Here is a 25,302-nt window from a genome sequence, read left to right on the forward strand (position 1 = left end):
GACTTGTTCGCCATCAGGGAATTCGAAGATGTTACGGGACTCATACCACTTCAGAAAGTACAAAGCTAGAGCAACAAGGCCTTTTAATACTTGAATAGCGAGCCTTCTTTCCCAAAACTTTTGTCAGGACAACTGACGACACAAAGTTGACAAAAGTATTTCGCTTTTCCGGCGTGGCGGAGCGAGGGGCAGCCTGAGGTGCGCCTGATTCTGCCTTGGCATGATGCAACTTTGGCAACTTCCCTGCCTCCACTCAGCTGAAGTTTTCGCCTACCGGCTGTCACTTTTCGGATGAGCCCATGGAAGCTGAATCTGCGTCTTTTTCGTCATAAGCCAAGCGAGCGGCGTCTTGTCCGCATATCCCTGCCGTAAGGGACTAGATGGTTGCTATGCATCATCGGAGATTTCAATTCTGCAGTTTTCCTCGACCAAAACCCACTGAGACATTCGAGCGCTGCCAAAACTACGTGCTACTTTCGTTGCTTCATATTCTAGGACTCTAGGCCAAGAAGGGAATCCTCCACATCAACATTGCGATGCACAAAACCTTCACATTTGGGATTCCAGGGAGCGCAAATCCCGGAACACTCCACAGCCACCGCCATTATTGAAAGAAAAGTGCTTCAAAGCCACACACACTCACACACACAAAATCCTTGGAAAGCGAATACAAGTGAAAATTTTCCAAGTTCTCTAATTTCATAGGTTTCCTGAATAGTTACAGTTTAAACCTGCGCCGCAGCCTCCCTCTCGTCCACGTCATCGTGGACGCAACTTTTGCATGAAGATGGGGAAGAAAATGTGAGGCGAGCCGTCAAAAGTTGCAACTTTTGACAGGCCAAACGTTTCTGCCAATGAGTACTGGTCCGAACTGGGCTACATAGATGCCCGCTTTTCTTCTTACTGCCAATCGACCGATACTTCTGCCAGAAGCCTTCTCGTACCGGGAATCAACAAAAATCTTTGTCTCGGCTCTAGGCACTTCACCTTCGCAAAACCTTCCTTGACCTTGGAACTTCTTCATTTGGAGAAAATCTACCTAGCGAGGGGAATAAGGACTAGAATTTGTCCATCATCTCTCCCTAGAATTATCAACTTAGCACGAGCAACTTCTCGAAAGAGTTCCCCTCATGGCCTCAAGTGAGAAGAAACCATTACCCAGCCCCGGTGAATGGGAAACCCACAAAGATGATATCTGCAAACTTTATCCCCTCATGAAATTGGAAGATTTAATGAAGTTTATGGAGAGTAAGGGTTTATACGCAACGTGAGTGTCGTCAAGGGCCTAAGCCTCTGAAGCCCCCTTGTTCCCCATACCTCACGTTTGAATTATGTCAAGTCTAGTTCATCATCCTCCGCATACCATCCCACTCCCAGGCTAATGACCATTATCTAGCCAAGCCATTTACAAGAAGAAGTTTCGGGACTGGGGCTTGAGGAAATATGTCTCGGCGGCGCAAGCCCTCGAAGCTGACGAGAAGAAGAGACGCCTCGAAGAGGAAGGCCACGCCGCGGACGAGATAGTCATTTCCTCGGGGATCGCCGTTCCCAGTTCAAAGATACAGAGACATGTCAAGCGCCACAAGACCGCCGCCTCTCTTGCTACTGGTATGATCCCCCTTTTAATTGGAAACTTCTACGACGTCACTGCTGACCCAGAGCCATTCAGGTATGACGGCGACGGGCACTCTTGCCCCTTCATTGGGGATGAACAGGGCTCTGCAGGATGTCAATAATTACGGCGTTATGCCTGGAATCGCAGCTCGAACGCTAGAGTCTACTGCAGCTTTCCAAAACCTGGGGTTTGGAGGGAGCCACACGAGCCAGGGTTCGGCGTATCCCACGATGACGGTCGTAGGCACCCAAACACCCCAGGTTTTTCAGCAGCGATCAATGCTACGATTTGACCAGTTAACCCCGGAAAATACGGTCATGCACCCATCATTGGAAGCTGTCATGCCTGTGAGAACCGAACCGGAGCTGCTAATGACGGAGCCCTCAGACGACTCGTGGTTGGATTTGTTCCTTCTACAGCCGGACCCGATTAATTCTGTTGTCAACGCCCCATCGCCTGGCACGGGCGTTAGGCCTCACCGGCAATCAAGTGGATCGCGTCATACCGCACCAGGCCGCCAGCCAATCCATCAGGCCGCTCAGAATGGCCACTTGTCAATTGTCAAAGCTTTGCTTCGAGCCAGACCAAACTGCTGTGATTTGAAAGGGCAATTTGGGGAAACCCCTCTGTTTCTGGCTAGCCAGGAGGGCCATATAGACGTCGCTCGCGTCCTGCTCGATGCGGAGGCGGATCCCAGCATTCAGGTTCCCAAGAATGGCCGAGGGCCCATTCACCAGGCCTCCCAGGGAGGTCATTTGACTGTCGTACAGCTTCTTCTCGAACGCGGTGCAGACCCCGATAGCCACAATGGCCAGCAAGTGAGTCCTCTTTGGCTGGCCGCGCAAGGTGGTCACGAAGCTATAGCCAAACTCCTCCTGTCTAAAGGAGCTGATCCCAACTTTCAAGCTGTGGATGTCAATAGAGGGCCTCTTCACCAAGCCGCTCAGGGGGGACATCTGGAGGTCGTGGACCTCCTACTAAAGCACAAAGCAAAAGTAGATGTCATGGAGGAAGATAAAGCCACGCCTTTCTGGCTGGCATGCCAGGAGGGCCATTTGAAAGTTGCCCAGCTTTTGATCGATGCTGGGGCCAACGTGAATGCGAGAACTTCCAACTGGGGCCGCCACCCGATCCACCAGGCCGCTCAGAATGGACATACTGACATTGTGCAGCTCCTAGTTGACAACAATGCCCTGATTGATGCTGGAGAAGACGACAACGTGACGGCTCTCTGGCTCGCATGCCAGCAGGGGCATAGGGACATCGCAGAGATTTTGCTCAGGAACAACGCAAATCCGAACAATATGGCCACCGAATCCCGTCGGTCCCCCCTGCACCAAGCTGCCCAGAATGGGCATGCGGACGTAATGAGATTGCTCATCGAGCACGGAGGCAAGGTAAACAATGTCGAGATCAGTGGCTGGCCGCCCTTGATGCTCGCCTGCCAACAGGGCCACCTGGGCGTTGTGGAGCTTCTGATTGAACGCCAGGCGGATATTCACATCGAGGAAAAGGACGGCGCGACTGCTTTATGGCTAGCTTCTCAGCAAGGCCATGTAGAAATTGTGAGGCTGCTTTTGATCAAAGGAGCCAAACAGACCGCAACCCGAAGCACAGGTCGCCGTCCAATCCACCAAGCAGCCCAGAATGGGCACTTGGAGGTGGTGAAGCTGCTCAAGCAGTTTGGCGGAGGGATCGATGCGCCTTGCAAGGGGGACGAAGTGACGAAACAAATCACTCCGCTGTGGCTTGCCTCCCAGGGCGGACACGAGGATGTTGTCCTGTATCTTCTCGAACATGGGGCGGAGGCAGTCATTCGAACTTGAAAGACTGCGGTCTGTCCTTTCGCTATAGCAGCACAAAGATGCTGACAGCCCATTACATGGACGCAAATGCGGGAATCGAATATAGTTTTCAATTTTATGTTTCATGCCATCATCTCAATCTTCTTCTTCTTTATGGTCTCGACTCCCGCCGACTCATGGTGCGTTCTGGCCACCACAACTCACTCAAGAGAGGGTGCAATACTGACGTATTTCGAGGCCAGCCATTGAACCGATCCAGGTAGTAATGTCATGGATGAACTTCTACTTGAGGAAATATGCGACCCGTAACCTGAACCTCCCATGTTTTTATTCTTTTTCGTTTCATTGCCCCTTGTTGCCCGCCATAACTAACAGTGACACCCTATTACCCCCGAGACTGATCTGTTATGCCTTGTCGCTGCTGTGGTTGGCTGTGTGGGCGGCCGAGCTGTGTTCGCTACTCCGTGCCTCCAACTTGGGAAATCTCAGGCCAACGTATTCCAAGTACCAGAGCACGACAAGTCTGATGGGGTATACCCTACTAGTTTTTGAGTGCACACATGTAAGGGCGGCGCAGATGGCCCTCATAATATTCACGCCCCCTGTAGCACAGAACTTGGAGAGCTAAGCTGGGCGAACGACTCAACTATTGGAGGAGTACCCGTTTACTATTGTGGCTTCTACCCACTTCTTTCGCTTGATAACACCGAAAACAACTTCCCCATGTTGCTGCTTGGTGCTTTCCATATCAATATTATGCAGAGTCGGGCCAGGCTGTGCCGGTGGTGCATTACGTCTTTCCCTCTCGGCTGTGAAAACAAAATCGATTCCCAGCTCTTGCTTGGTAGTCTGGGATTGCCAAGCCAGCCACCTTCTTTCTGCACACCATCATGCTGTAGTCCAGGTTGCTGAGCGGAATCGGACGCCTGGGCAAGAAGTCCATTTCTGCCTAGCTTCCGGAGCCTGGTCTCATTCCCCCACATTCTCATCGCACTCAATCCCATCTAATCATCGCCTCGTGAGATGACGCAATAGAGCCTGGTCCTCATGGGTTTAGGACACCGAACGATGCCGGTCTTGGAGAGCCCCTGTCGGTACGCGAGGGGGTAGGTTGATAGTTTTTACTACTTAAGCTGACCATAACGCAATTCGTAAATCACTTCCGTTACCAATCGATCACTCAACGACCCAATTCCTCAAGAATCCAGCCTTTACAACGCACGCAGGAGACCAAAGCAATAGCCCAAGACCAAACCGGAATAGGTGTTTTAAGAGGAGACGTTATAAACGATTCGTTCTCCGAGCAATGCCCGTCGCGCAACACCAGGCATTGTAGCAACCAAGGTCGTGTCGGATGAGACAAGGACAAATTTGAAGGCTGTCAGGGGTCGGATAGTTGAAGTCTCGGGAGCGCTCATGACTGCAAGAACAAAACAACGGCGGCAAATCATACCTTTGTGTCAAGCTGGACGGAGTTCACTATCTGGTGCGTGACTCATTCCCCAGCTCATTCTCCGACTCCTCTGTGCATTACTCTAACAGCAAGCCGTCGCCTTTAAGGACTGTTCGCAAGCCGCCAAAATGTAGTTGGAGGGGCGGCGAATGCTTCGCTTAACAGCCCACTAATGGGAAAATGGTCGTCTTTCATGTCGGTCTCTTCCCAGTCCCCATTTCCATCTCCGATCTAACCTTACTTCCTACCAGACCCAAGCATGGAATCATATGTCGTCTCGGAGTCGGAGCCTTTGTCTGGTTCTGCTCCAACAAATCGCAAATGCCGGCCTCTTGGATGAGATTTCCAACTTTCCTGGTTCTGTCCGCCACCATATCTCCTAGCACGGCGACCGTGACCGAAGCACCAACACCCTTTGCCAGCCGACGTTCTTTTGCGTATACCAGACGACACGCCATGGCCCGCAGAATGGATTCCAGCTCTGTCCGGTTTATCAAGGTTTTCATCATATTGCGTCCCCTACCAAGGGTGAGGATAGTATAGAAGACAGTATCGATTATTTGGAGAAGGACATCCCGCAATCCCATAGGGAAGTTGTCATTATAGGAGAGAAGCCGGCGCCCATCGTCAATAGTATCTGATATTTCTAATGGACCAGGTCCGTTGTGATTGCCCATGTTAGTATATTCCGACAAAGGCCGTCACGATCACCCAGTAGCCAGCGTCTTGACTGACATTCTGAACTCTATTTATCGATATAAGTTGTTACCAAGTTATGGATGAAATCCTAGAGTCTCGACGTGTCTTTTGATTCAGTGTGAAGGTTAGTAGTATTTAGTAAGGCGGAGGCAATAATGTTAGGTTTACTAGGCCATCGCCCACCTATGATATCAACATTGCCCGTGTTAATCGGCCACATTATGGTTTTGTGAACCTCAAATCAATTTCTATCCTCAGGTAGAACACAACACTTCTTGCCTGAGTCTCTCTTTATCTGCTATCTTATTTAATGCCACTAGCTAACCGGAGCTCTTGAGGGCGAGCTTAAAGACAGATCCGTGGTAGAAGGGCTGCACACCGCGATGGGGGCCTTCTCTCAAGCCGACAAGAACTGACTTCTACGCGCACCCGGTCTGTCAAAGGCCCGTGGGAACACTCGTATCTCCACATTTTGGGCCGATGGCCTTTTTCACCATTTCCAGCGGACTTGGTCGCCTCAGTCGGAGTGATTTCGGGAGAGAGCGTATAATACTGCAGCAGCATGATTGTGGAGGCAGTATTGGCGGGAAGTATAATTATTCCAAGGAAAAAAAGACTGGTTCCTTGATGAGACACTCTGCTTCAGTCCTATCTTCTTCTATTTTACCGCGTCCGAGTGGACGGGAAACTCGGTTATCGATAGCCCCTTTTCAGTGGCACGCAGAGGCCTGTGAGCTGAATGAGCGCGCTGCATGCTGATTGGTTGATCGCATGTCGCAATAAGCACAGATATGTCCATCTGATCTTATGCCTTTTGTTTTGCCCCTCGACGTGATTTCGATTTCGACATATCGCCCTGGTACTTCCCGCTAGCCCTCAAAGATGGACACCGCTCCTGGAGCGGAGTCGCATCACGCCAACGCCGGCGACGGCGACGGCGCAGACGTGATCTACGTCGTTGATCCTCTCAAACAAACGCTTGCCTTTCCCTTTGAGAAAGTGAAGACATGGGAGGTAAGTTTTATTTACTTTTCCAGGCGCAAGACCGGCCAGAATATTGACCGAACCACTCAGTCCCGCGCGATGCTCATTTCCCAATCCTGCCCACTGGCGCCCGGTATGGACGAGTTGCGCGAACAGCTCATCAAGGCCCAGTACGACATCCTGGGTCCGGAAAATGCCGTTATTATTCCTAGGCTGTGGGAGTCTCTGGCCCGACCCGGATTAAAAGTCAACATCGCTCTGTGGCCCGTTCCTTCAGCACCACCACCAGCCTCAGTACCACCAGCAGGCCCAACCCCACCGCTAAGGAAGGAGGAGGACTCCTGGGATAGGTTGCTTGAGTTGCTTGATTCTGACGATGGTTTTCTACATGGTACCAGGGCTCCTCCTGAGCCGCGCTTTGTTCCCCCGCCCCCAAAGCCAGCGGCAGGGGTACGCCTAGGAACCCGTCGCCCTCCCTCCCGAACGAGTTCCTTGTCGGGATCAGATTCCTTGGCCTCGTTACCGCATGCGCATAAGTCTACCGGGCGAAGCAAGAAGGTCCTGTCCTGGGTTACAGGCGGGCTGAAGCCACAACGAAAAAAGAGAGCGAGAGCTCCCCGGCCTGCATATGCCTATGGTTCGCGAGCGAAGGAATCCGACTCCGACTCCGAATTGAGGGCCCCCTTGAGGCATGCCCACCACCGCGCTCTAGCTCGAAGTTTCCCTCCACCCGGCGTACCAGGCCTACCAAGGCAGGGGGACCGCTTCTTTCGACCCCCAAAGATAAGGAGAGAGACATCAGTAGGGTTGGATCACTTTGCCGATTCAGACACAATGCGAAGAGCTGAGCCTGAAATTATTCCCTGCAGTCCGAGGGCAGAGATTGCGTACGCGCTTGAAAGTAGTCATTCTGAGTCCAGTGACTCGATGGAGGTTCGACGGCGTCAATTCCAACTATCTGATGATTCTACGGATTCCGATGAGGGTATCGCGGATCCCAGGACGTGCATCTCCAAGCGAGCCTCAGCGCGGCCTCGGAGGATTCCGGGTCGTTTCAACGCTCTGCTGTCGGAAGATGAGCCTCCTCTGGAGATACTGGAGTTTCGGGAGGCACGCGTTTACAAGGATGAGAGGAGGAATCCGGCAAGTTCTATTGAGCTTGTGGAGTGTCAACGCATGGATAACCATGACAGGCCGCCACCTACTACTAGCAAGCAAATGAAGTGGATGTAGGTTGTTGTAATAACTGATGTTTATGCTCTCGATTGCCTTGGGCTCTTTTTACTGACTATCAACCATCACCGACCTCTAGCCATGTCTCCAGTGGAACCTTGGACCTTGAAGAACTTGAGGTATGTAACTTGGAAAACCCCACCCCTCCACCCCAATGCCAAAATTAACTCACTGACCTAATCGAATAGGATATCGCTCTGTCTCATCTTATAAACCCCGCGGAGGATCAAGATGCCGGACTCGCAATCGAAACGCTCATGGACACTCTCCGTGAGCGAACGTTTGCGAAACCTGGTGGCGTAACCCTGCGATGCAATATGAAGAACCGAAGTCAAATCAGCCCCGGTCTTCCCGGATCCGCCATCTTCATCTCGATGCCTTTCTTATATGTCGACGCCCTGACTGCGTCTCCGAACACCCGAGGCAAAGGCGCCTCATCGCCTCCGGGAATAGCGCGTAGAGTTCGCCAGTTCCTTGGTCCCCGTGCTACACCACGCGATGATGCTTCGAGCAGTCCAACTGGGTCTCGGCACAAGAAGGTGGTACTCGCGGCGCGCCGACTCCACGAGACATTTAGTGTCCATGACAAATCGATTGAAAGAGACAAGAAACAAGCATTCAACATGATGTCGAGTCAAGGGGCTGAAGATGTGCTTTGGGTTGGATACGTTTGGATATTGGTCGTTGAAGGCCGTAAGTTGTCGATGGCCCTTCCCCGTCTATCTTTTCCCAGGAAACGAAAGAACTAACATGAGAGCCGAACTCGAACCAGGGGGCATACTAACCTACGGTTGCCCACAATCGGAGCCGCTACTCCGTCATAATCTTCTTCTTAATGATATTCAAACCTGCTACCGAAACCCGACCATTGAAGTTCTAGATCTTTCAAAGAAGCTCCTGAAGATCCCGCTAGACTCATGCGACAACTTCTTCGTGCGTTCTTTTCCTTTTTCCTTCCCGTGATGGAGCTACCGATTCATGAGGGAGCTGAGTTGGCTGGCTGACAACGACTTTGTTGAAGGTCTTTCGACAAGTAGTTGAGGATGAGGAGTCGAAAACCCGCAGAAACCAAGACCTGTATGCTCTACGACTAGTGGACGATTGCGGAAAACGAAATAAGTGCGTCGACCTGGTCGGCTTTGTCGCGCCGAGAATCCTTCTTTCAGAATTCGGGTCCGGAGAATCAAACGCGCCAAGAAGCGGAACCTCTCTCGCAGACCATCTCGACAGGTACCCGCGCCTGGAGTTGGGACGTTCGCAAAAACACCAGCCGAAGGTCAAGTTGGAGTGTCTACGATCGCAACTGAAAGCGCCGAGAGCACGCTTGACGATTTGGAATTGGATGACGTTGACGTACCACCGGATGTTTTCACTACCACAGACAGCAAAAAGGAGTGTAAGTTCTATTATCGAAAAATCACTGCTTCAAACAAGTAGGAACAGAACAACTGAATGAACACTTTTAGACTCGCGCCTAGCGCTTCGCGCTTTAGACCCTCGAGTACCCCCATTCTGTGTCGGGGGCGATGATCCCGACGAGAAATCGCGGACTGGCATACCACCCGCAATACAGTCACGAAATCCCGGCCACGAAGTACGCCACGAGTGGAACGCCGCTTGTCTCGCGCGCATTAAACTCGCCTTGAGAAAAAGCCAGCGGTTCCTCGTCAGTCAGCTGAAGGAAGAGTTTCCACAACTAGACCTAGATCTCGGCAAACCAGCCTCGACGCGAGATGGGCTCCCACATGCGAGCCGATTCTCTGATAGGGCTCAAATCCTAGCAACGGACTTTTGTGCAGCAGCGAGGTCTACGCTGGAAGAATTCGTTGACAATAACCCCAAGTCCTTCCCGATTCTTCAACACTATCTTAACTCCCTCTCAAGACTGCTTCGTGTAAGGCCAGAGCGTGCCACCAGACGATGCTCAAAAACTCCGAAAACTAACTGCATCTTAGACCTCGGTCAATTCAACTGACACACCTAGCAACTCCCAAAAATGTCTATTGCGCCAGGATTTATTCCGTATTCTCGGTCCGGAATATTCCAAGGGCCCGTTGAACCTCGACTCCTGCACTCGTTGCGGCCGCAGGCGAATCGACCAGTCCGAGGAAGGCGCCCTTAAACACCTACGGAAAAGACACGCCTTAAAAGCAACACCCGAAGAGAAGGTCCGGTCCTGCATCGTCACTCTTTCCGAGGCAGCACCCTCGGCTCTTGAGGCCGAGTACGTGGCGACTCTCGATCTCTGCCGCGACACCATGGCCCGTCTGTCCGAGCTCTGCTGCGAGATGCAAAAAGCCAGGGTAGTAGACGGCGTCTTTCGCGATCCGATCCAAGGTGTGCCAAGCGACCTTTTCGCAGCTCTCGAGCTGATATTCGTATATGTTCTTGCTCTTCCTTTACTGTTTGATGAAGTTGAGAAGCATTACGTAGTAGCGGTCTCGAAACCCGAGACCGAGTTCCTCGAGATGCCATGGAATATCAGGTACAAACGTGTCGTGATAGAGCGGGTCGGCTTGGCGGCGCGAGACTTCATCAAGGATGCCGAGCGCTCCCTTCGACTCGCCCGGGACTTGAAGCCCATAGACTACGGCATTCGGTACTTTGAGCCGGTTTCATTGGGAACTCTCGCCTCCCAGATGATTTCGAACCTTTCGCAGGATGTCGTCTACAATGGTATGACTGTCTGCGATATATACGAGGCGTGTTGTGAGAACTGGGTAAGTATTTATCTCATCGGCCTAAGTATTAGTGAGATTTCTCCGTGTCCATTTTTCTTTGTTAACCGTATCGTAGAGCTCCGAAGTCCTCAACCATGCGAGGAAACTTCAAGTGCCAGCCATCGGAGCATTCACAGACGAAGTCCGAAAACTCAAGACCATCTCCGAGTGGCAATCCCAGCTCTGCGAAGATCTAACCAGCCTCCCGGGCTTCATACCACCGCCCAACGACTACCGCCGCCGCCGCGGCAATGGCATCCCCGGCAACCCTTACAATGTCCAGCGAAACATGATAAACAGGACGGAAGCCAACCTGGAATACCAGATCGAGTTGTTTGACGCTACGCTCGAGAGGTCTGCCGATCTGGTGGAAAGTGTTCGCGATTTAACCAACATTATGCGTGACGAGGATAATAAGGCCATTCTGCTCTTTACGCTCATCACCGTTATTTTCTTGCCGTTGAGCTTCGTGGCTTCGTATTTGAGCATGAGCGATGGTCCGTCGAGCGAGGATTGGGATGTCGTTCAGGGACCTTTCTGGAAGACGGCTGGGCCTTTGGCAGCGGGGATCGGGCTGACGCTTACGCGAAGTCCATATTGTCGCAACAACGGCATTATTGCCTTGTTCCTGGGCCTATTGTGGGACCGCACTGGAAATTGCCGTAGCCAGTGTGTACCTCTGATTTTCTGTGCGGCTCTGCTTGGTTGTATCTTGGCGCGGAAGTACGGTGCAGACTGCAATAGAACGGCTGAGGGTAACGCTATTCGGAGGGAGGCACGGGCTCGAGAAAGACGAGGGAGGAGAAAAAGAGGTAAACGAGATTGAAGAAACGCAGATGAAGGGCGACAAGCGCGTCTAGATAGGGATAGTCCATCTGATTGTATGTAGGATATACCGGCATGTACCCCTGCATAACGAATATAATGGGGTTTATCAGAGCCTGAGACTAGAGGTTATTTGACATTCATCGATTCATTACGGAGGTAACGCGAAGAAATGCAGTTTAACAATTCTGAATTGAGAGCGTGGCAGGACCTAGTGGAATATCGAAAGTCCACGCACTAGCATGACAACTAGGAACCAGAAATTTCCTTACCATATTGCACCCGAGTTACCCATTAGAAGGCGGAATCCTGGACGGCACCCATTATTTCCTTCCATCCGGGTGCTTGTCAGGAAGAGGCCCCTTGTATTGAGTGGGATCATGGCCATCATCCCACCACTTCTCCAGAGCCTGCTTGGTAGGATCCTTCTCGTTCCACGTATTCGCATCACTGTCATCCAGTTTCTTCAGGGAATCATAGACAGATTCCAAATTCACTCCCTCGAGCCCCTGCATGCGCTGTCAGATCCAGAAAAAAAACCAACCTTACCGAATGGCGAACCTCCTTGTCGATGGAGCATCACGTACCTTCTTCAGGTCATCGCAGGTTTCGTCGACGACGTCCTCAATATCGGCCTTCTTCTTCATCTTCACCACCAGGGCGTACAGGGAGGAAATGTACTGCGCGTAAACTTCGCCCATGAGAGAGACGGCCTGGGCGCTGAAGCGGCGGTATGAAAGGACGTTGATTGCCCTAGCGTAAAGACGGTCAGAGGTGATGTTGAAGGAAAAGTAAGGGGAGATGGGAAACAAGTGGCAGAGGGTTCTCGGTAATGGGCTACGGCGGGAACATACGCTTCAAGTTGTTCGCGCTGCTCGGCTCCCTTAAATGCCACGATAATCAGGATGATGCCGTCGATGAACACGCCCAGGGCTGTAAGGACCGTTCCTGCGACCTTGACAACATTGAGGCACTTCAACGCTGCCTCGCCCAACTCAATGTCGGGTGAGATAGACTTGATAACAGCGGAGCCCAACTTGATAAGCTTCTGGGCCGATTCAATATCTATCCCGCGTGCCAAGTTTACTAGATGGTTAGCACCGACCTTTTTCATCTCCTCTATCTCAAGTCGTGTTTATATTGTTTCATGTGGCAAATATTACCTGTAGCGAGGACAGCCAGTGCCCGGACAATACATCCCAATGCTGCGGCGACCTTGCCACTGGTGACAAACCGGACCAACTTGGCTAGTGAGCACGCCCATTATGGTCAGTTAGTCCGCTATCACGAAGCCCATATCGCAAGGCGGGATAGATCAGGTATCTTTCACTCACCCGTACTGGCCACACCCCCGAGACGGTGAGGACCAGCCCGATGATGTCTATGACCTGCGTATCATCCGCCACATCTTTCTCATAGTGCTTGACCAGGTCCAAGTAGTGCTTCTTGACTTCTTCGGGCAAGCTGTCGATCAATTCTTTCTTCAACTGATCAAGGGATTGCAATCCATGCGCTTGGAGAACATCTGTAAGCTTGCTTTCGGCGACCTTGAGCTGGTCTGAAACGGTCGCCTTGGAGAGTCTAGCGTCGTTCTGGATGGTGGAGATTTGGGCGACCAGCTGCTTGACTCGGCTGCCCCGGTTTTTGTTGTCTAGAGAGTAGAGGCATACGGTTAGAGATTCGGCTGAAAACGGAGCCTAGGAGGAGGCGTCGGATTTTGTGTTGATCCTTGTTGATATACGTACCAGGGTAGAGAAGATCGACAGACATGGTGGATATTGGGTAACAATCTTGGAAAACTTCGGTGAAGAAGGACGATTGAGAGCTGTGAGCGAGCTGAGTATGATGCCTAACTTGAGTTAGAGATGTTGGATTTTTCTCCTCTTGCAGTTGGGAAATGCTCAACCCTTACATGCTCGCGAGCAGAAAGATCGACCCACGTCCACCTTCTAACAACGAGCTCCTTCGTGGTCGACCCGTGTTGGGGACATTGTCAAATGCGGAGGTTGGGTGGAGTAGCACATCCGCTCAACCATAAGTTCCTTAATGAAGATGTCCGAATGGGGCCTCGTGGGGAACGGAAATTCCCAGTAGAAGGATGAAGATGTCGACATGTTGCGGTGTATCGTCCCATCAATGCTTGCCCAGCTGAATCAGGAGACCCGGATAGAGAGTCATAGATATTTCGGGTTTGATTTGGACAGGAGAAGCTGGCTGAGAACTCCTGAACGCAAACCGATTGTTACTAAATCTTCACGAACCTGCATGGTGGCTGCATATATTCGCATGCGGACGGACCCGCACACGGCCGCTTCCTTGAGAGCAACTCGACGTATGTCACCGCATCAATAGGATTTGTAGATTAACTCCTCCGTGCTTGCCCCTCCATATCCCTTACAAATCCAATGAGCTAGCTACTTCGGATCACAGTTATAAATAAATCCGGAATGGTCAGATTGATTATCGATGGGACGGATCGTAAGCGGCCTAGCCTGACGCCTCTTAGCACCTAGTTATGCGATAAACATCTCTTGGCTTGCAGACTCTCCCATGACGCAAGGAGTTGCTCCTCCAATGACCACTCAATATCACATCCCGGGCCACATCATCACCGCTTTGGAGAGTGCCTCGAAGGGTCGTCCCCAGTATTGATCCACTTGGCATAAGTTTTATCCCTAGGCCCCAGTCTACACGTGGGCGAGGTCGTTGTCTCGAAGCTCCGGCTTTTACCATCTACATATTCCTATGCAAAGAGGGTGGCAAACATGAGAATAAGGCGACACCAGCAACAGTTGACCACGCCGGCACCTCATAGGGAAGCCAATCACCTCTTCAGTAAGCCATTTTCCGTCCATCGAAGCTGAACCCATCATGTCGAGCTATACTTCGTACGACAAACTAATACTCACACCAAACCTCCTTTACGCTTCGGACGAAAACAAAAGGGCAATGTCTGCAATGGCGGTGATCTATGCAGTGCTGGTAGCCTATCGGGCAGCCACGGATGGGACCGAACAACTGCCCCCTCTCCTCGAGCTACCCCGATTCGGGGGTAAAATTCAAGGCCTCAGAGGAAGCAGGAAAGTGTGATGGGTTTGAACAACGATATGCACGGTTTCCAAGGATTAACATAAGAAAATAAAAGACCCGTAGTCTGGGAGAGGCGGTAGTCACGACGATGCGAAAGTTGTAGGATGCGGGTTGGTTTCTCTCCGCTTCAACCCATTTCCATTCGATGTTAATCTCCATTTAGAAGTGCCACCATACCTTCGTGAATGTCCCTGAGGATTATTTGCACAAGTCACACCATAGGCGGCAAAACACTTCAGCACCTAAGCACCTAATCCCTCCAAACCCAGTTCCTCTCATCTACTCTTCTTACGTTTCGACTATCACCACCATGGGAAATACTGTCGGTGACATAGCTTTCCCCGATAACCCCAGACGTCGCAAGCGTGCAGAAGGCTTGCGGCAGGACATTCTACAATTCGTGCAAGACTTTGAGCGGGAGAAGGCCAAGAAGTTAGGGACCCATTTCTTCAATGATATTCACTTCTTGGGTCCATCTTTGCGTCAGTTTCTAATGAGAACATTGTGTTCGCAGGGAAGAAGTATTCAATCAACTCAAGGCAGAGTTGGATGCCGTCCTGTCCAAGTTGGGCGTGAATACGCGAGATGAACTGGACGAGTACATCCGTAAGAACATGAAGAATGATGCGGACCTTAGGGCCTATGATAAATTGCGGGAGAGGTACGTGATGACACTCGCTCACCGATACATTACACATCTCAACATCGAACATACAGACTGAAGATGGAGTTCCTGGTAGTATGGGACAAGAGCGATCATGCCGCAACCCTGATCGTGGACATTCTGGGTCTGGTAGGCATGGACACGCTAGTCATCGCGGGGGCAGCCGTCGTGTTAGGCATAATCAGCTTTGCAGCTGCTCTCGGTGCTCTCGAGCTCGTTGCTGGGTTCGCTGCAGCGGCAGCTCTCGTGGTAGCCATCATCAGCATCGCTGATGGCGCTATTCAACGACAGGCAAGTATCAGTCCCATCTAGCGATGTTACGATACCTGGCTAATCTTGCGTTCCTTAACCTCGGGGACTTAGGGATGTCATTCATAAGATGCTCAGCAAGCGAGCCGAGGCATTCCAATGTGTGCAACGTATGAGGGTCCTCAACTCGTGGGCCTTGTCTATTGGTGAGTGACACTGCAGGATATCTTGTTGAATGCTTGGTGTACGTATTAACACGTTTTAGTGAACGATTTGAAAAAAGGCAAGTTCTTCGAACAGCTCAAGGATCTACTAGAAGAGGGTCTCAAAGAGCCATGGAATCAGTGTACTCTCGGATATTGCCAGGAAAAACTCCGAGAGACCGATGTGCAGAGCGGTGCCTGGATGGATGAAGACGGCGGCCCATCCTATTACTCTTCCGTTTCTGCCCGGAAACTCCTGGAGCCTACCGATGCCCATGGCAAGGTCGTGCGTGCGAGGCTCGTCTTTACACCTCTCGACACGGGGGTACGTCAGTCGGTGACATTGATGGTCCGTGGGGCCATCTCCAGTACCATCTGCATTGCAACGTCTGGAAAGGACACTTGGTTCCTCAGTGGCAAGCCAGTTGAGAAGCTCTCTGAATTGGAGAACGAGCGGTACGACCTTGAGCGCATCCCCCAGGGCAGGACTAGCACACATGATGTATTCCATGCATGTCGCCTCGAGGTGGACAGCTAGACCTTCGTTTAGATGTCCGTCCTGACATCGACTTCTTGCCATTCTGCTCGTCTTCCTTTTGGTTTAGATAGCAATGGAAATGCCATCCAGACCTACAACGCCGTATACAGTTGTCGTAAGAGCCATTTCTACCACTAATCCAGGCTCTTGTGCCTTAAATCAGAGGAGTGAAGGGGCTGCACCATACGTTGGTGGTTAATGTATTTCTGATATCCCGAATCCCTTCGTTGGTAGTTCTAGCATAAAACGGACCAAGGGCTTAATGTGTCAACGTTCCAAATCGAGCAATTGTTCCGTAACGCAGGGGGCAGGGGGCGCAGCAAAATTAACCCTTTCCGTTTTTGGTATAATTATTGCCCGCCCGAGTCACATCGTGACTTCAGCCGCATCGTCGAGGACTCGAGACTCTAGACAGAGAAAATGCGATTGTCAGCTCTCGAACCTCATCGCTGAGTCCCTGAGGCTCCAAAAGTCCTCGAATTACCCTTCAATTTCAGGGACAAAAATATGTCGTCGTCTTCTAATCGATCGCTGCAGTTCGTAGGTCAAGAATTCCTCGCAACCATCGCCAAACCGGGTCTCCGTCGATACTTTGGCCTCCTCGCATTTCAGTTCGTAGCCTGGAAAGGGGTGATTTCCATTCTCGGCCCGCTTTCTCGATTCACTGAACTCATCGTCTTTGCAGCATGTGTTGGCTTAGTCTTACTCTTTCACCCTTGCCTGGGCGGCGTCGCCCTCGCCGCGTGCCGGAAGGCGCTGATGGACGGTCCCCTCAATAATCCTGATGCGGCTTTCTTGTTCGAGAACATGGACGCCGTCCTCGGCTACTTCGTCCCTCTGATCTTCATGTTAGCTCATCAGCTTCTGCGTGGTTACTACAGGAGGTTGGGTCTCCTGGTCTTCCAATATTTCTACATCAAATCGATCCAGTATCTATGGCCTTATCCCGTCACGCGCTTCTTCGTCGCCAAATTTATCCTCCTCGGGATTTGGTTCTGGTGGCCATGGATACTCAGCTGGGGATTACTGGCTTTCATGCAGGGCATCAAGACTCTTCGGCCGCTGATGAAGGAGGTGAGACCTGCCGCTATAAAGCGCGTCTTGATGGAGAGTAGTTCTCGAGAATCTACTCTGCCCAGGTATGCCTACAACAAGCTCGCGGGGAGAGAAATCCGGCTCCTGCATCTACGGCCGTTTTTCGGTTTGGGCGTGTGGTGCTCTCTCGAGATTCACGACCTTGACTCGGCGCCCCCGTTCGAGGCAATCTCCTACCGCTGGGGGTCGGGCGATCTAACGCATCTCATCCGCATCAACGGATGTCTCCTCCCCATACAAAAAAGTGCGTTCGACGTTCTTTCCAGTCGTATCTCGCTTTGGTGGCCTCGGCGCATCTGGATAGACGCCATCTGCATCAACCAGGGCGACACCTCAGAGAAGAACGTGCAGGTCAACCTCATGAGAGATATCTATAGTACCGCAGTCCGCACGGTAGCTTGGCTCGGCCACGCCCCAGACGCCCGTGACATCGCGCGCCTCATCTTCCAGTCCCTCGACGTAAACATCAAGGCCCAAAACGCGCCCGGGCTGGAGGGAACGAGACCAACCAAGCCTCCTAAGTACGCGGCCGAGAACGAGAAGATGTGGGGCTCGCTGGATCGCATGCTGGGTATAGAGTACTGGGAGCGTGTCTGGATAATCCAGGAGGTGGCTGTGTCGAAGCAGCTTGACATCTGGTATGGCGGGCTCTGGTTCGACTGGAAAACGTTTTCGGCTGTTGTGGTGTCGTTGGATACCACTGGCGACGGCACGCTGCAGAAGTTAGATCGCGAGTACGGCATGTCTACACCTCCTTTCTGGGGTATCAAGAAACTCAGGGCCTTGGCTGGTATGAGGGAACGATACGGCAACGGACGGCTGTGGAGCTTGGCGAGGGTCATCGCCAACTTTGCAGCCTTTCAGGCTACTGACGATAGGGACCGTGTCTTTGCTGTTAAGGGCGTGTCCGCGGCGATGAATGAGAGGGATATTGCGACAGAGTATGGCCAGGGCAAAACAGCCCTCGCCGTTTTCGAGGAGGCGGTTCGGTTTTCTTTGGTAAACGGCCCGGCAAAGGATCGCTTCCTACTCCTTGCGTTAGCGGGAATATCCCGGACGAAGGACGAGGTCGGCGAGTGGCCTTCGTGGATACCAGACTTGGGCCAGTTACCGAAACATCTATTAACTGCTCCCTCCGCAATACTCTCGGATTACGCGCCGTATGAGGCTAGCGGAAATTCCAACATACAAGCCAAAAGCCCACAAGGGCTTGGCGATAACAGACACCTTATCATCCGAGCCAGCGTCATCGATTCCATCGCTCACATCACAAAGCTAGAGCCCTCACCCTTCGATTTCTCTACAATTTTCCAGAACCTTGGGGACGCGGGGTCAGAGGAACAACGCAATGGATCGCGACGTGCTCTTGAGATGGTAGAGAGGCACAAAGAAGCGCTCGCGCTCGCGGAATCCTGCTGTGAGACAACTTATTTCAACGGGCAGTCTCGCTGGGAGGCGTTTTGGAGAACACAGCTGTGCAACGTGTCTTCCCCAGACCATTATCCTGCCGAGGAGTCTTTCGGAGAGGCCTACCGCACGCATATGCGGGAGCTTGAGGATGTCCATTCAGCCGCTTTGAACGGAACGCCGACCTCGCGGTCAAAGAAGCTGGCAAGCATCGTCGAGGATGCCCTGACAGGTTCGCCGGAGGATGTTTTGTCGTCCCTGGACCGGCTTATTCTCGATCCGGACTTTGGCTCGGTACACGACTACCTAACAGTCGACATGCTGAAGGATCGCTTTGTGCTGTTGGAAGAATACCTCCGTCTCGTCTCCATGCCGAAACAGACGGCCGATGACCTCCGCTACATCTTCCGTCAACTCGATCAAATAATCCGGGGTGGCGGAGCATCTGCATTTCCCGACTTCCAACTTCCCCCACAGCCGCGACTCGAAGAGGCAATCTCCCAGCTCCTAGGTTCGGACATAGACCCGTCGGAACCGCCGGAAATGCTCAAACGGAAATTCTGGACAATGATGGCTCTCCAGTTCTCGCTCATGCCCCGGCGGCTCGACGATGAGCAAATCGCTGCCTACCAGTCTTCCATGGATGACCACATCCGTGCGGCGGATACGGCATTTTCAGGCAGGCTTTCGCTCCTTCTCGCTGCTACGACGTTCAAGATGCAGTTTGCCGTCACTAGTGAGAAATATATGGTCCTCGTGCCCCCGGGGACTCACGTGGGAGATATCGTTGCAATTTTCCATGGGGCGAAGACGCCTCATGTATTGCGGCGTCACGGGGGAGAAGATGGTGAGGTGGGAAGGTTTAAGCTCGTGGGGGAAGCATACTTGCATGGGTTTATGGACGGGGAGGGTTTTGAGAGTCGAGGGGCGGTAGATATTTGTCTAGTTTAAAGATTTGGGACGGCATTGGCAGCTAGAACAGGATAATGCCATTTTTATTTACCCTTTTTAGAACTGGGCAGCTCCCGACTTCACCTAAGAAAAGGAGAGCCGGATATTTCATGAGCCACGTCTGTGAGTATAGAAATGACAGCGGTATTACAAGAATATATTGGAAATGAAAATGCCCTTGCCCTATTGCAACAAATCGATTTATGTGACTTGTTGATTGCATTCCGATGCATGTTTCGAAAGAGCTCGACGAGAGCATCGCCCTCCATTTGCCGGCTAACGATGGTGGCATCCAGCCTAGATCTGCGCATTACTTATCTTTGGACCATCACCAACCTTGCCTGCTCCCGGAAGGCTCATGCACAGCTGCTTCGTTTTGGCAGTGGTGCCCAATCCCTCATCGTCCCGGTACGCGGAACCTCTTTTCTTCGACTGACGATCTGAACCACCAGGCTGGCAATCTGAGGGACTGTAGAGGTCTTTATATCACAACTCTCAAAGGCGCCTGCTGTCGGCTAAACTCCGCTAAGCCTGACGTTGGATCAAATCGATTCAATCACCCTTCAATGATCTTGGGCACCAACCACGTCTCTGGCTCCCCCCTTCACACATCACACTGCCGCCGTGCTCCTCAATATCATTTTCATCCACGGGCTCTTACCATGGCTGTAAAGGGCTGTCTTAGATGTCCAACGGTCTTCTGTGATAGCTTAAAGAAGACAGCAGTAACTCCCCAGCCTGGATATCTGCATCGCAATCCATCCGACTTGGTTGATGGCGTGCTTGGGCGATGTTGGTGGTGCCTCAAAATCTTCCAGAGTGTGAAGATAGCTTTGAACAGCGAAAATATGACGACTGAGGAACTCCTTACAGCATATCCAGACTTCCGAACAACGGCCGCACCGGATTCTGGGATGTTTCAGGTTGAATGTTTCGCCACGCCAATGGATACGATAAACAAATCAGCTCCTCTTGGCCATACGACGACGTTGGTTCTGTGTTCAACTATTCCAAAATGAATGAGGCTCATTGCGCCATTCCCAAGCCAATCCTCGGCGACAACACGAGTTCGAAAGGATCATACGCCTTCGTCACTCGTCAGGTTGAACGTTGTCAGCCGGAACACTCGCTCTGCCAAAGGACTGCGGGGAGCTGGTATCCGACCAGACTCTTGAAAGTCGCATCGGCCGGGGATACCATGAATCTAAGACTTGTTGAGACTAAAGAAAAATCTCTCTCCGATCCGTATTTCACTTTAAGCCATTGCTGGGGAGGTAAACTGCCTTTGCGGCTTCTTACGCAAAATCGAGAGGATTACAAGATGACAATACCCCTGCCAACCATTCCTCCGCTATATCTGGATGCTGCAACAGTCGTTCTTAATCTCAATGTCGAGTATATATGGATAGATTCATTGGTAAGTCTGTGTTTGGGGTTTTTTCGCGGTGGCATGACCCAGCGCTGACGCCCTGGTCCCAGTGTATTACCCAAGACTGCCGCGAGGACTGGCGCCAGGAGAGCGCACTAATGTGCCAGGTATACCGATATTCATTGTTTAATATCGGGGCTGCATCCGCAAGGAATTGCTCCGAATCGCTCTTCTCTCCAAGAGATCCCGATTTGTTGCTTCCCTATGTGACGAGCCAGGATGCGGCTGAAGAAAGCCCGCGCTGGGTGTGGGCTGAAATCCGCGATAGGTCTTGGGCCTCAGGACTTTTCCTCGGAAGGGAACCACTCTACCAAAGGAGCTGGGTCCTGCAGGAGAGGGTTTTAGCAAAACGGTCCATTATTTATACTCGAAAGCAAATATTCTACCGGTGCGTGGAGGAGGTAACGAGTGAGATCGACGGCCTTGAACATTTTCCCGACGAGCATAGGGAAGGCTATATGCTACCAGAGTTACCCTCCTCCATTAAACTCACGTCTGAGAATTGCTTTAGAGAATGGAATCTAACCCTCGGAAACTATAACGCAACTTCACTTACATTTCCGGACGATAAGCTTGTCGCAATCTCTGGTGTTGCTCGGGCATTCGCCGAGGTTCGCTAGTCAAGGTATCTGGCCGGACTATGGGAACACATGCTCGTGCAGGATTTGAGGTGGGTTCGCATAGGGGGTTCTGGGCGTACGGAGACTTATCGAGCCCCTACGTGGCCTTGGGCATCTGTCGAGTCGTTTGATGGCCCAGCAGCTTCAGAACTGGACCAAAGATGCATGTCTTGCCTTAGCTCTGTACCCAAGGTTATAAAAGCATCAACTCAACCTGTTGGGCCTGACAAATATGGTGAGGTCATGTCTAGGAGGTTGAAGCTGAAAGGGCATTTGTACCTACTATTCCAGGACCAAGGTGCTGCACACTTTCAAGCTCTGAGTGCTCAGCAATAGGCCGAGGGCTTGTTGGAATCATGTATAAAAACGGCGATGAGGGAACTATTTTCTGAATTTGAACATGTGCCACTCAAGATCTACGCTGCTATGGACTATGATACAACCACCACTAAGGACGAAATTATTCTGAAAGAGTGTTTTGTCATGCCAATCTACAGTGAATGTAGAGAAGGCCACGTGCACCGAATCGATATTCTCCTTCTCGCGGCAACTACACTGGCATGGGGTTTCTATCAGCGCATCGGTTTTTGCAGAATTTTCGGGGGCATCATCCATCATGCGGGACGCTAATGGTTCTAATCCGGAGCTTTTAGATACTACAATCACGGTGCTAGAGTTTTACAGGTGCATGACGAGGAGCTTTGCCAACCTGATGGGGCGATGATACTTGAATTTTTGTCGGTAATGAAAAGGCGAGGCGGCCAAGTCCCTTCGCATGAGGACGATGCTGTTGGAAGACACACAATCACAATTATCAAGGCAGTTTACATCCGATCTTAATCTATCCTCTTCTCTCGCGAAACCTCAAACGAAACATGGCCAATACAACGGGAGTCTTTCGGCTTCCGCATTCACATCTCCCGTATACCCGACATAACCTGATGCCCAGCTTCTGGAAAACCACAGGCGCCTCAGACTTGTCGGCAATTTCGCTAGGGGCGAAAACAAGAGACTGAATCCTCGACTCCTCTTCGCGCAAGTAGCACGCAGAAGCACTTTCGGCACCGTTAACATGGACGGCCTTTTGGCTGTACGACTCTGCCAAACCTGTCGTTGGTACGCCGTCGGCGGAGGCATTGAGAAAGACATCCGTCCGGTGGTAGGACCCAAAATTTCCAGGGCAGAGACCACTGCTCCGCAAAGAACTTGTCGAAATCGGGCGGCGGGATGTTGCTACTAAAGACGGCACTGAAGACCGCCGTACCACCGCTGCGCACATCCTTCACAACCCTCCTGCAAATGGCCTTGTGCTCCCTCTTGCAGAGACCTGAGTCTGGGAGGAGTATGCCTCGAGCAACCCCGCATCGAAGGCAGGAGGCCGTCTCGGGGCCGGAATACAAGACAAGAGCTGGTCCGGTCATGTGATGCGATGCTGAGTCTCAAGTCCGCAGCTCCTGTCCCGGCGCCACAGGAATTCTGAGTGATCCGATTAGAGGTCAATATTGTGTCAGAAAGATATCAGCCACAGAGCCACAGGAAGCGCAGTCAAGTCTACGAAGTACTCTAATCACTATCACTACCGAAGTTTACATCATCCCTCCCGCATCCAGCATCTCCAGTCTCGGGATGATCAGCCGCCAGATGGTTTCGGGCTAGGGTGTGGCGTTTACCCGGCCAGGTGAGCCTATCGAAACGCAGGAAATGGAGCACGTTAACTTCCTTTGCCCGTGCCTGTGCCTGCTCCCATCGCGTATCTCGTAATGTGTTTTGCGTCACGGTTGCATATATGACCCCATGACATCATCATTCATGTCAGATTTCCCCCGCACGGAATCCGTCTTCGGATGTTTCATCGCATAAATATTTCTTTCGCATCTGCCTAATTTTCTTCTTCTCGACGTCCTTCATAAGATCGAAATCGCTGTAACGTCTGCCCTGTGTCCGATCCGCGATCTAGAAAGGCAAAAGAAAAAGAAAAAAAGAATCGAAATCAATCTTAGAAAACACGTTTGCTTGATCCGCTATGTTCCAGTTCAACCTTTTCCTCCAGCTGCTCCTCGCAAGCTTGGCATTCGCCGCTCCCGTCGATGTCGATACAACCGGCGGCCACCACGGAAATGCCTGGCAATATGGTACGGGTGGCGGCGTCGTTGGTTTCGTCATTTTGATCTTGGATATCATCGTTATCAGTCCGTCGCGTCCCCTCTCCTCATGGCAGTCTACTGTATTTCGGAAGCTAGAGGTAGTCCAGTGCTAACATTTCACAGTCGAGGTCCTCAAGTCGAACCGATCAACTGCGGGAAAGCTCATCTGGTCCCTTATCGTATTCGTCTTCCCCATCGTCGGCTTGATCATCTATTATCTCTTCTCACATCGGGAGGCACACAGGACGAGCGCTGGATACGAGCCTGTGGCCTAGAACGGATTATGAAGGGAGAGTGGGGTGCACATTGTGAAGATATGGAGGGGATGAGAATACGGGAAGCAATAGCTCCTATAATGTCCACAGACCAGGTTCAACGTGGAAGATATTGGCCACTCAGATGCCAGCCCAATGGCGAGGTTGAAAGCAAGGTGCATCAAATCGACAAATGCGTTTCATGGGTTCAGATTTCAGATTTCACTTTTACAGTGTTTCGTGCTGTCGTCCTTTTTGTTTCCTAGTTTATTATTCGTCCGGCCAGCTTCAGCTGGATAGTGAACCAACAAATACACATCCTTTATCAATCGAGACTTGCTGCAAGCCAAGATCCGCATCGTAGACACGGGGTCCAAGCCACACATCGATGACGACACCAGCCCATCAGTTTCAGTGTCAACGCCAGCAGAAGCCTACGGTGAGGTACATTGTACCTACTAGGCCGCGCTTGAGTTTAGTTTATGCACATTTCCTAGGATAGTATCAGCATAGCATGCTAGCATGCCGAAAGCCCCAGGACTTCCTAATCTACTTTTGGTATGAGCTCGCGTGCCCCCTCGAACCCCATCGTGCTTCGTATTGTCGATCGATCCACAGCACCCTTGTATCCACTCTGGCGGGATCGCTGGCCTGCACCGCCCAATGCCAGGGTACCAGGCTGAACGGACCAAACTATTTGCAAGCTGTCTAGCGGCTTGTAGGTATGCACAGGTAGGGCAACTACTCAGTACTTATTAGCATTGTTGATCTCAATAGCCTTTACATTTGACGGGGCTACTCCGAAGCTGTCTGTGGCCCCTCAACAATGCCAAGCCGTTCGCACATGTATGCACTTTGGGCTTTAACTACCAAAATACCGATCTCCTCTAGTGCAATGATCGACCGATGTAGATCCGTAATAAAACCCACTGCCGTTCCACGACGTCGTCACATATCGTGGCTTCGAGTTCCGCCAAGACCCAAGCCAGGACCCTTACTCGGTCCTCTCTACAGGCTCAAACAAGGGATCCCTTGAACAAAGCCGGCAGATCACCGACGCTGCGTCATGGGTTGTGAGCTGGCAGACTCCCCCAACGAGAAACAGCTTCTTCGCCAAGACTCACAACGTCGTAAAGGGATGGCTTGGCACCAATGGACGCAGGCCAGAATTGTGACTGGGAGAAAAGTTCGAGAAGCTTGCTCGCCCGATTGATATGAGTTAAGACGGAAAAGACGGGTGATCAGCCATTGCCAAGAAGTTTCGATGAATTGTTTACTACTGATCGCATCAACAATGCCGCATCATGTCGCAGCTGAAACGTAA

The 25,302-nt window shown here is 51.6% G+C and overlaps 5 protein-coding genes and 1 pseudogene across 5 annotated transcripts; 5 read left to right on the plus strand and 1 right to left on the minus strand.

Moving 5' to 3' along the window:
- Positions 1 to 1,130: 1,130 nt before the first annotated feature.
- On the plus strand, positions 1,131 to 3,441 carry SAPIO_CDS4250 (uncharacterized protein; the record flags this gene model as incomplete). Its single annotated transcript, XM_016786845.1, has 3 exons — positions 1,131 to 1,267; positions 1,397 to 1,608; positions 1,670 to 3,441. The coding sequence occupies 3 exons, from the start codon at positions 1,131 to 1,133 to the stop codon at positions 3,439 to 3,441; spliced, it is 2,121 nt and encodes a 706-aa protein (XP_016643447.1).
- Positions 3,442 to 6,454: 3,013 nt separating this feature from the next.
- Positions 6,455 to 11,369, plus strand: SAPIO_CDS4251 (uncharacterized protein; the record flags this gene model as incomplete). The annotated part of the gene is made up of 9 exons (XM_016786846.1): positions 6,455 to 6,586; positions 6,647 to 7,785; positions 7,869 to 7,908; positions 7,978 to 8,482; positions 9,060 to 9,185; positions 9,256 to 9,683; positions 9,745 to 10,509; positions 10,586 to 11,148; positions 11,234 to 11,369. The coding sequence occupies 9 exons, from the start codon at positions 6,455 to 6,457 to the stop codon at positions 11,367 to 11,369; spliced, it is 3,834 nt and encodes a 1,277-aa protein (XP_016643448.1).
- A 288-nt stretch (positions 11,370 to 11,657) lies between these two features.
- Positions 11,658 to 13,104, minus strand: SAPIO_CDS4252 (uncharacterized protein; the record flags this gene model as incomplete). The annotated part of the gene is made up of 6 exons (XM_016786847.1): positions 11,658 to 11,852; positions 11,922 to 12,087; positions 12,189 to 12,420; positions 12,498 to 12,576; positions 12,669 to 12,985; positions 13,080 to 13,104. 6 exons carry the CDS (start codon positions 13,102 to 13,104, stop codon positions 11,658 to 11,660), a joined length of 1,014 nt encoding a protein of 337 aa, XP_016643449.1.
- Positions 13,105 to 14,734: 1,630 nt separating this feature from the next.
- SAPIO_CDS4253 (uncharacterized protein) lies at positions 14,735 to 16,078 on the plus strand (the record flags this gene model as incomplete). The annotated part of the gene is made up of 5 exons (XM_016786848.1): positions 14,735 to 14,856; positions 14,939 to 15,085; positions 15,142 to 15,312; positions 15,452 to 15,543; positions 15,603 to 16,078. The coding sequence occupies 5 exons, from the start codon at positions 14,735 to 14,737 to the stop codon at positions 16,076 to 16,078; spliced, it is 1,008 nt and encodes a 335-aa protein (XP_016643450.1).
- Positions 16,079 to 16,585: 507 nt separating this feature from the next.
- On the plus strand, positions 16,586 to 19,531 carry SAPIO_CDS4254 (annotated as a pseudogene; the record flags this gene model as incomplete).
- A 4,072-nt stretch (positions 19,532 to 23,603) lies between these two features.
- On the plus strand, positions 23,604 to 23,999 carry SAPIO_CDS4255 (Uncharacterized protein; the record flags this gene model as incomplete). The annotated part of the gene is made up of 2 exons (XM_016786849.1): positions 23,604 to 23,769; positions 23,848 to 23,999. The coding sequence occupies 2 exons, from the start codon at positions 23,604 to 23,606 to the stop codon at positions 23,997 to 23,999; spliced, it is 318 nt and encodes a 105-aa protein (XP_016643451.1).
- Positions 24,000 to 25,302: the final 1,303 nt, after the last annotated feature.

This window comes from Scedosporium apiospermum (assembly GCF_000732125.1).
Source record: "Scedosporium apiospermum strain IHEM 14462 chromosome Unknown SEQ_SAPIO_0091, whole genome shotgun sequence".
NCBI classification, from domain to species: domain Eukaryota; kingdom Fungi; phylum Ascomycota; class Sordariomycetes; order Microascales; family Microascaceae; genus Scedosporium; species Scedosporium apiospermum.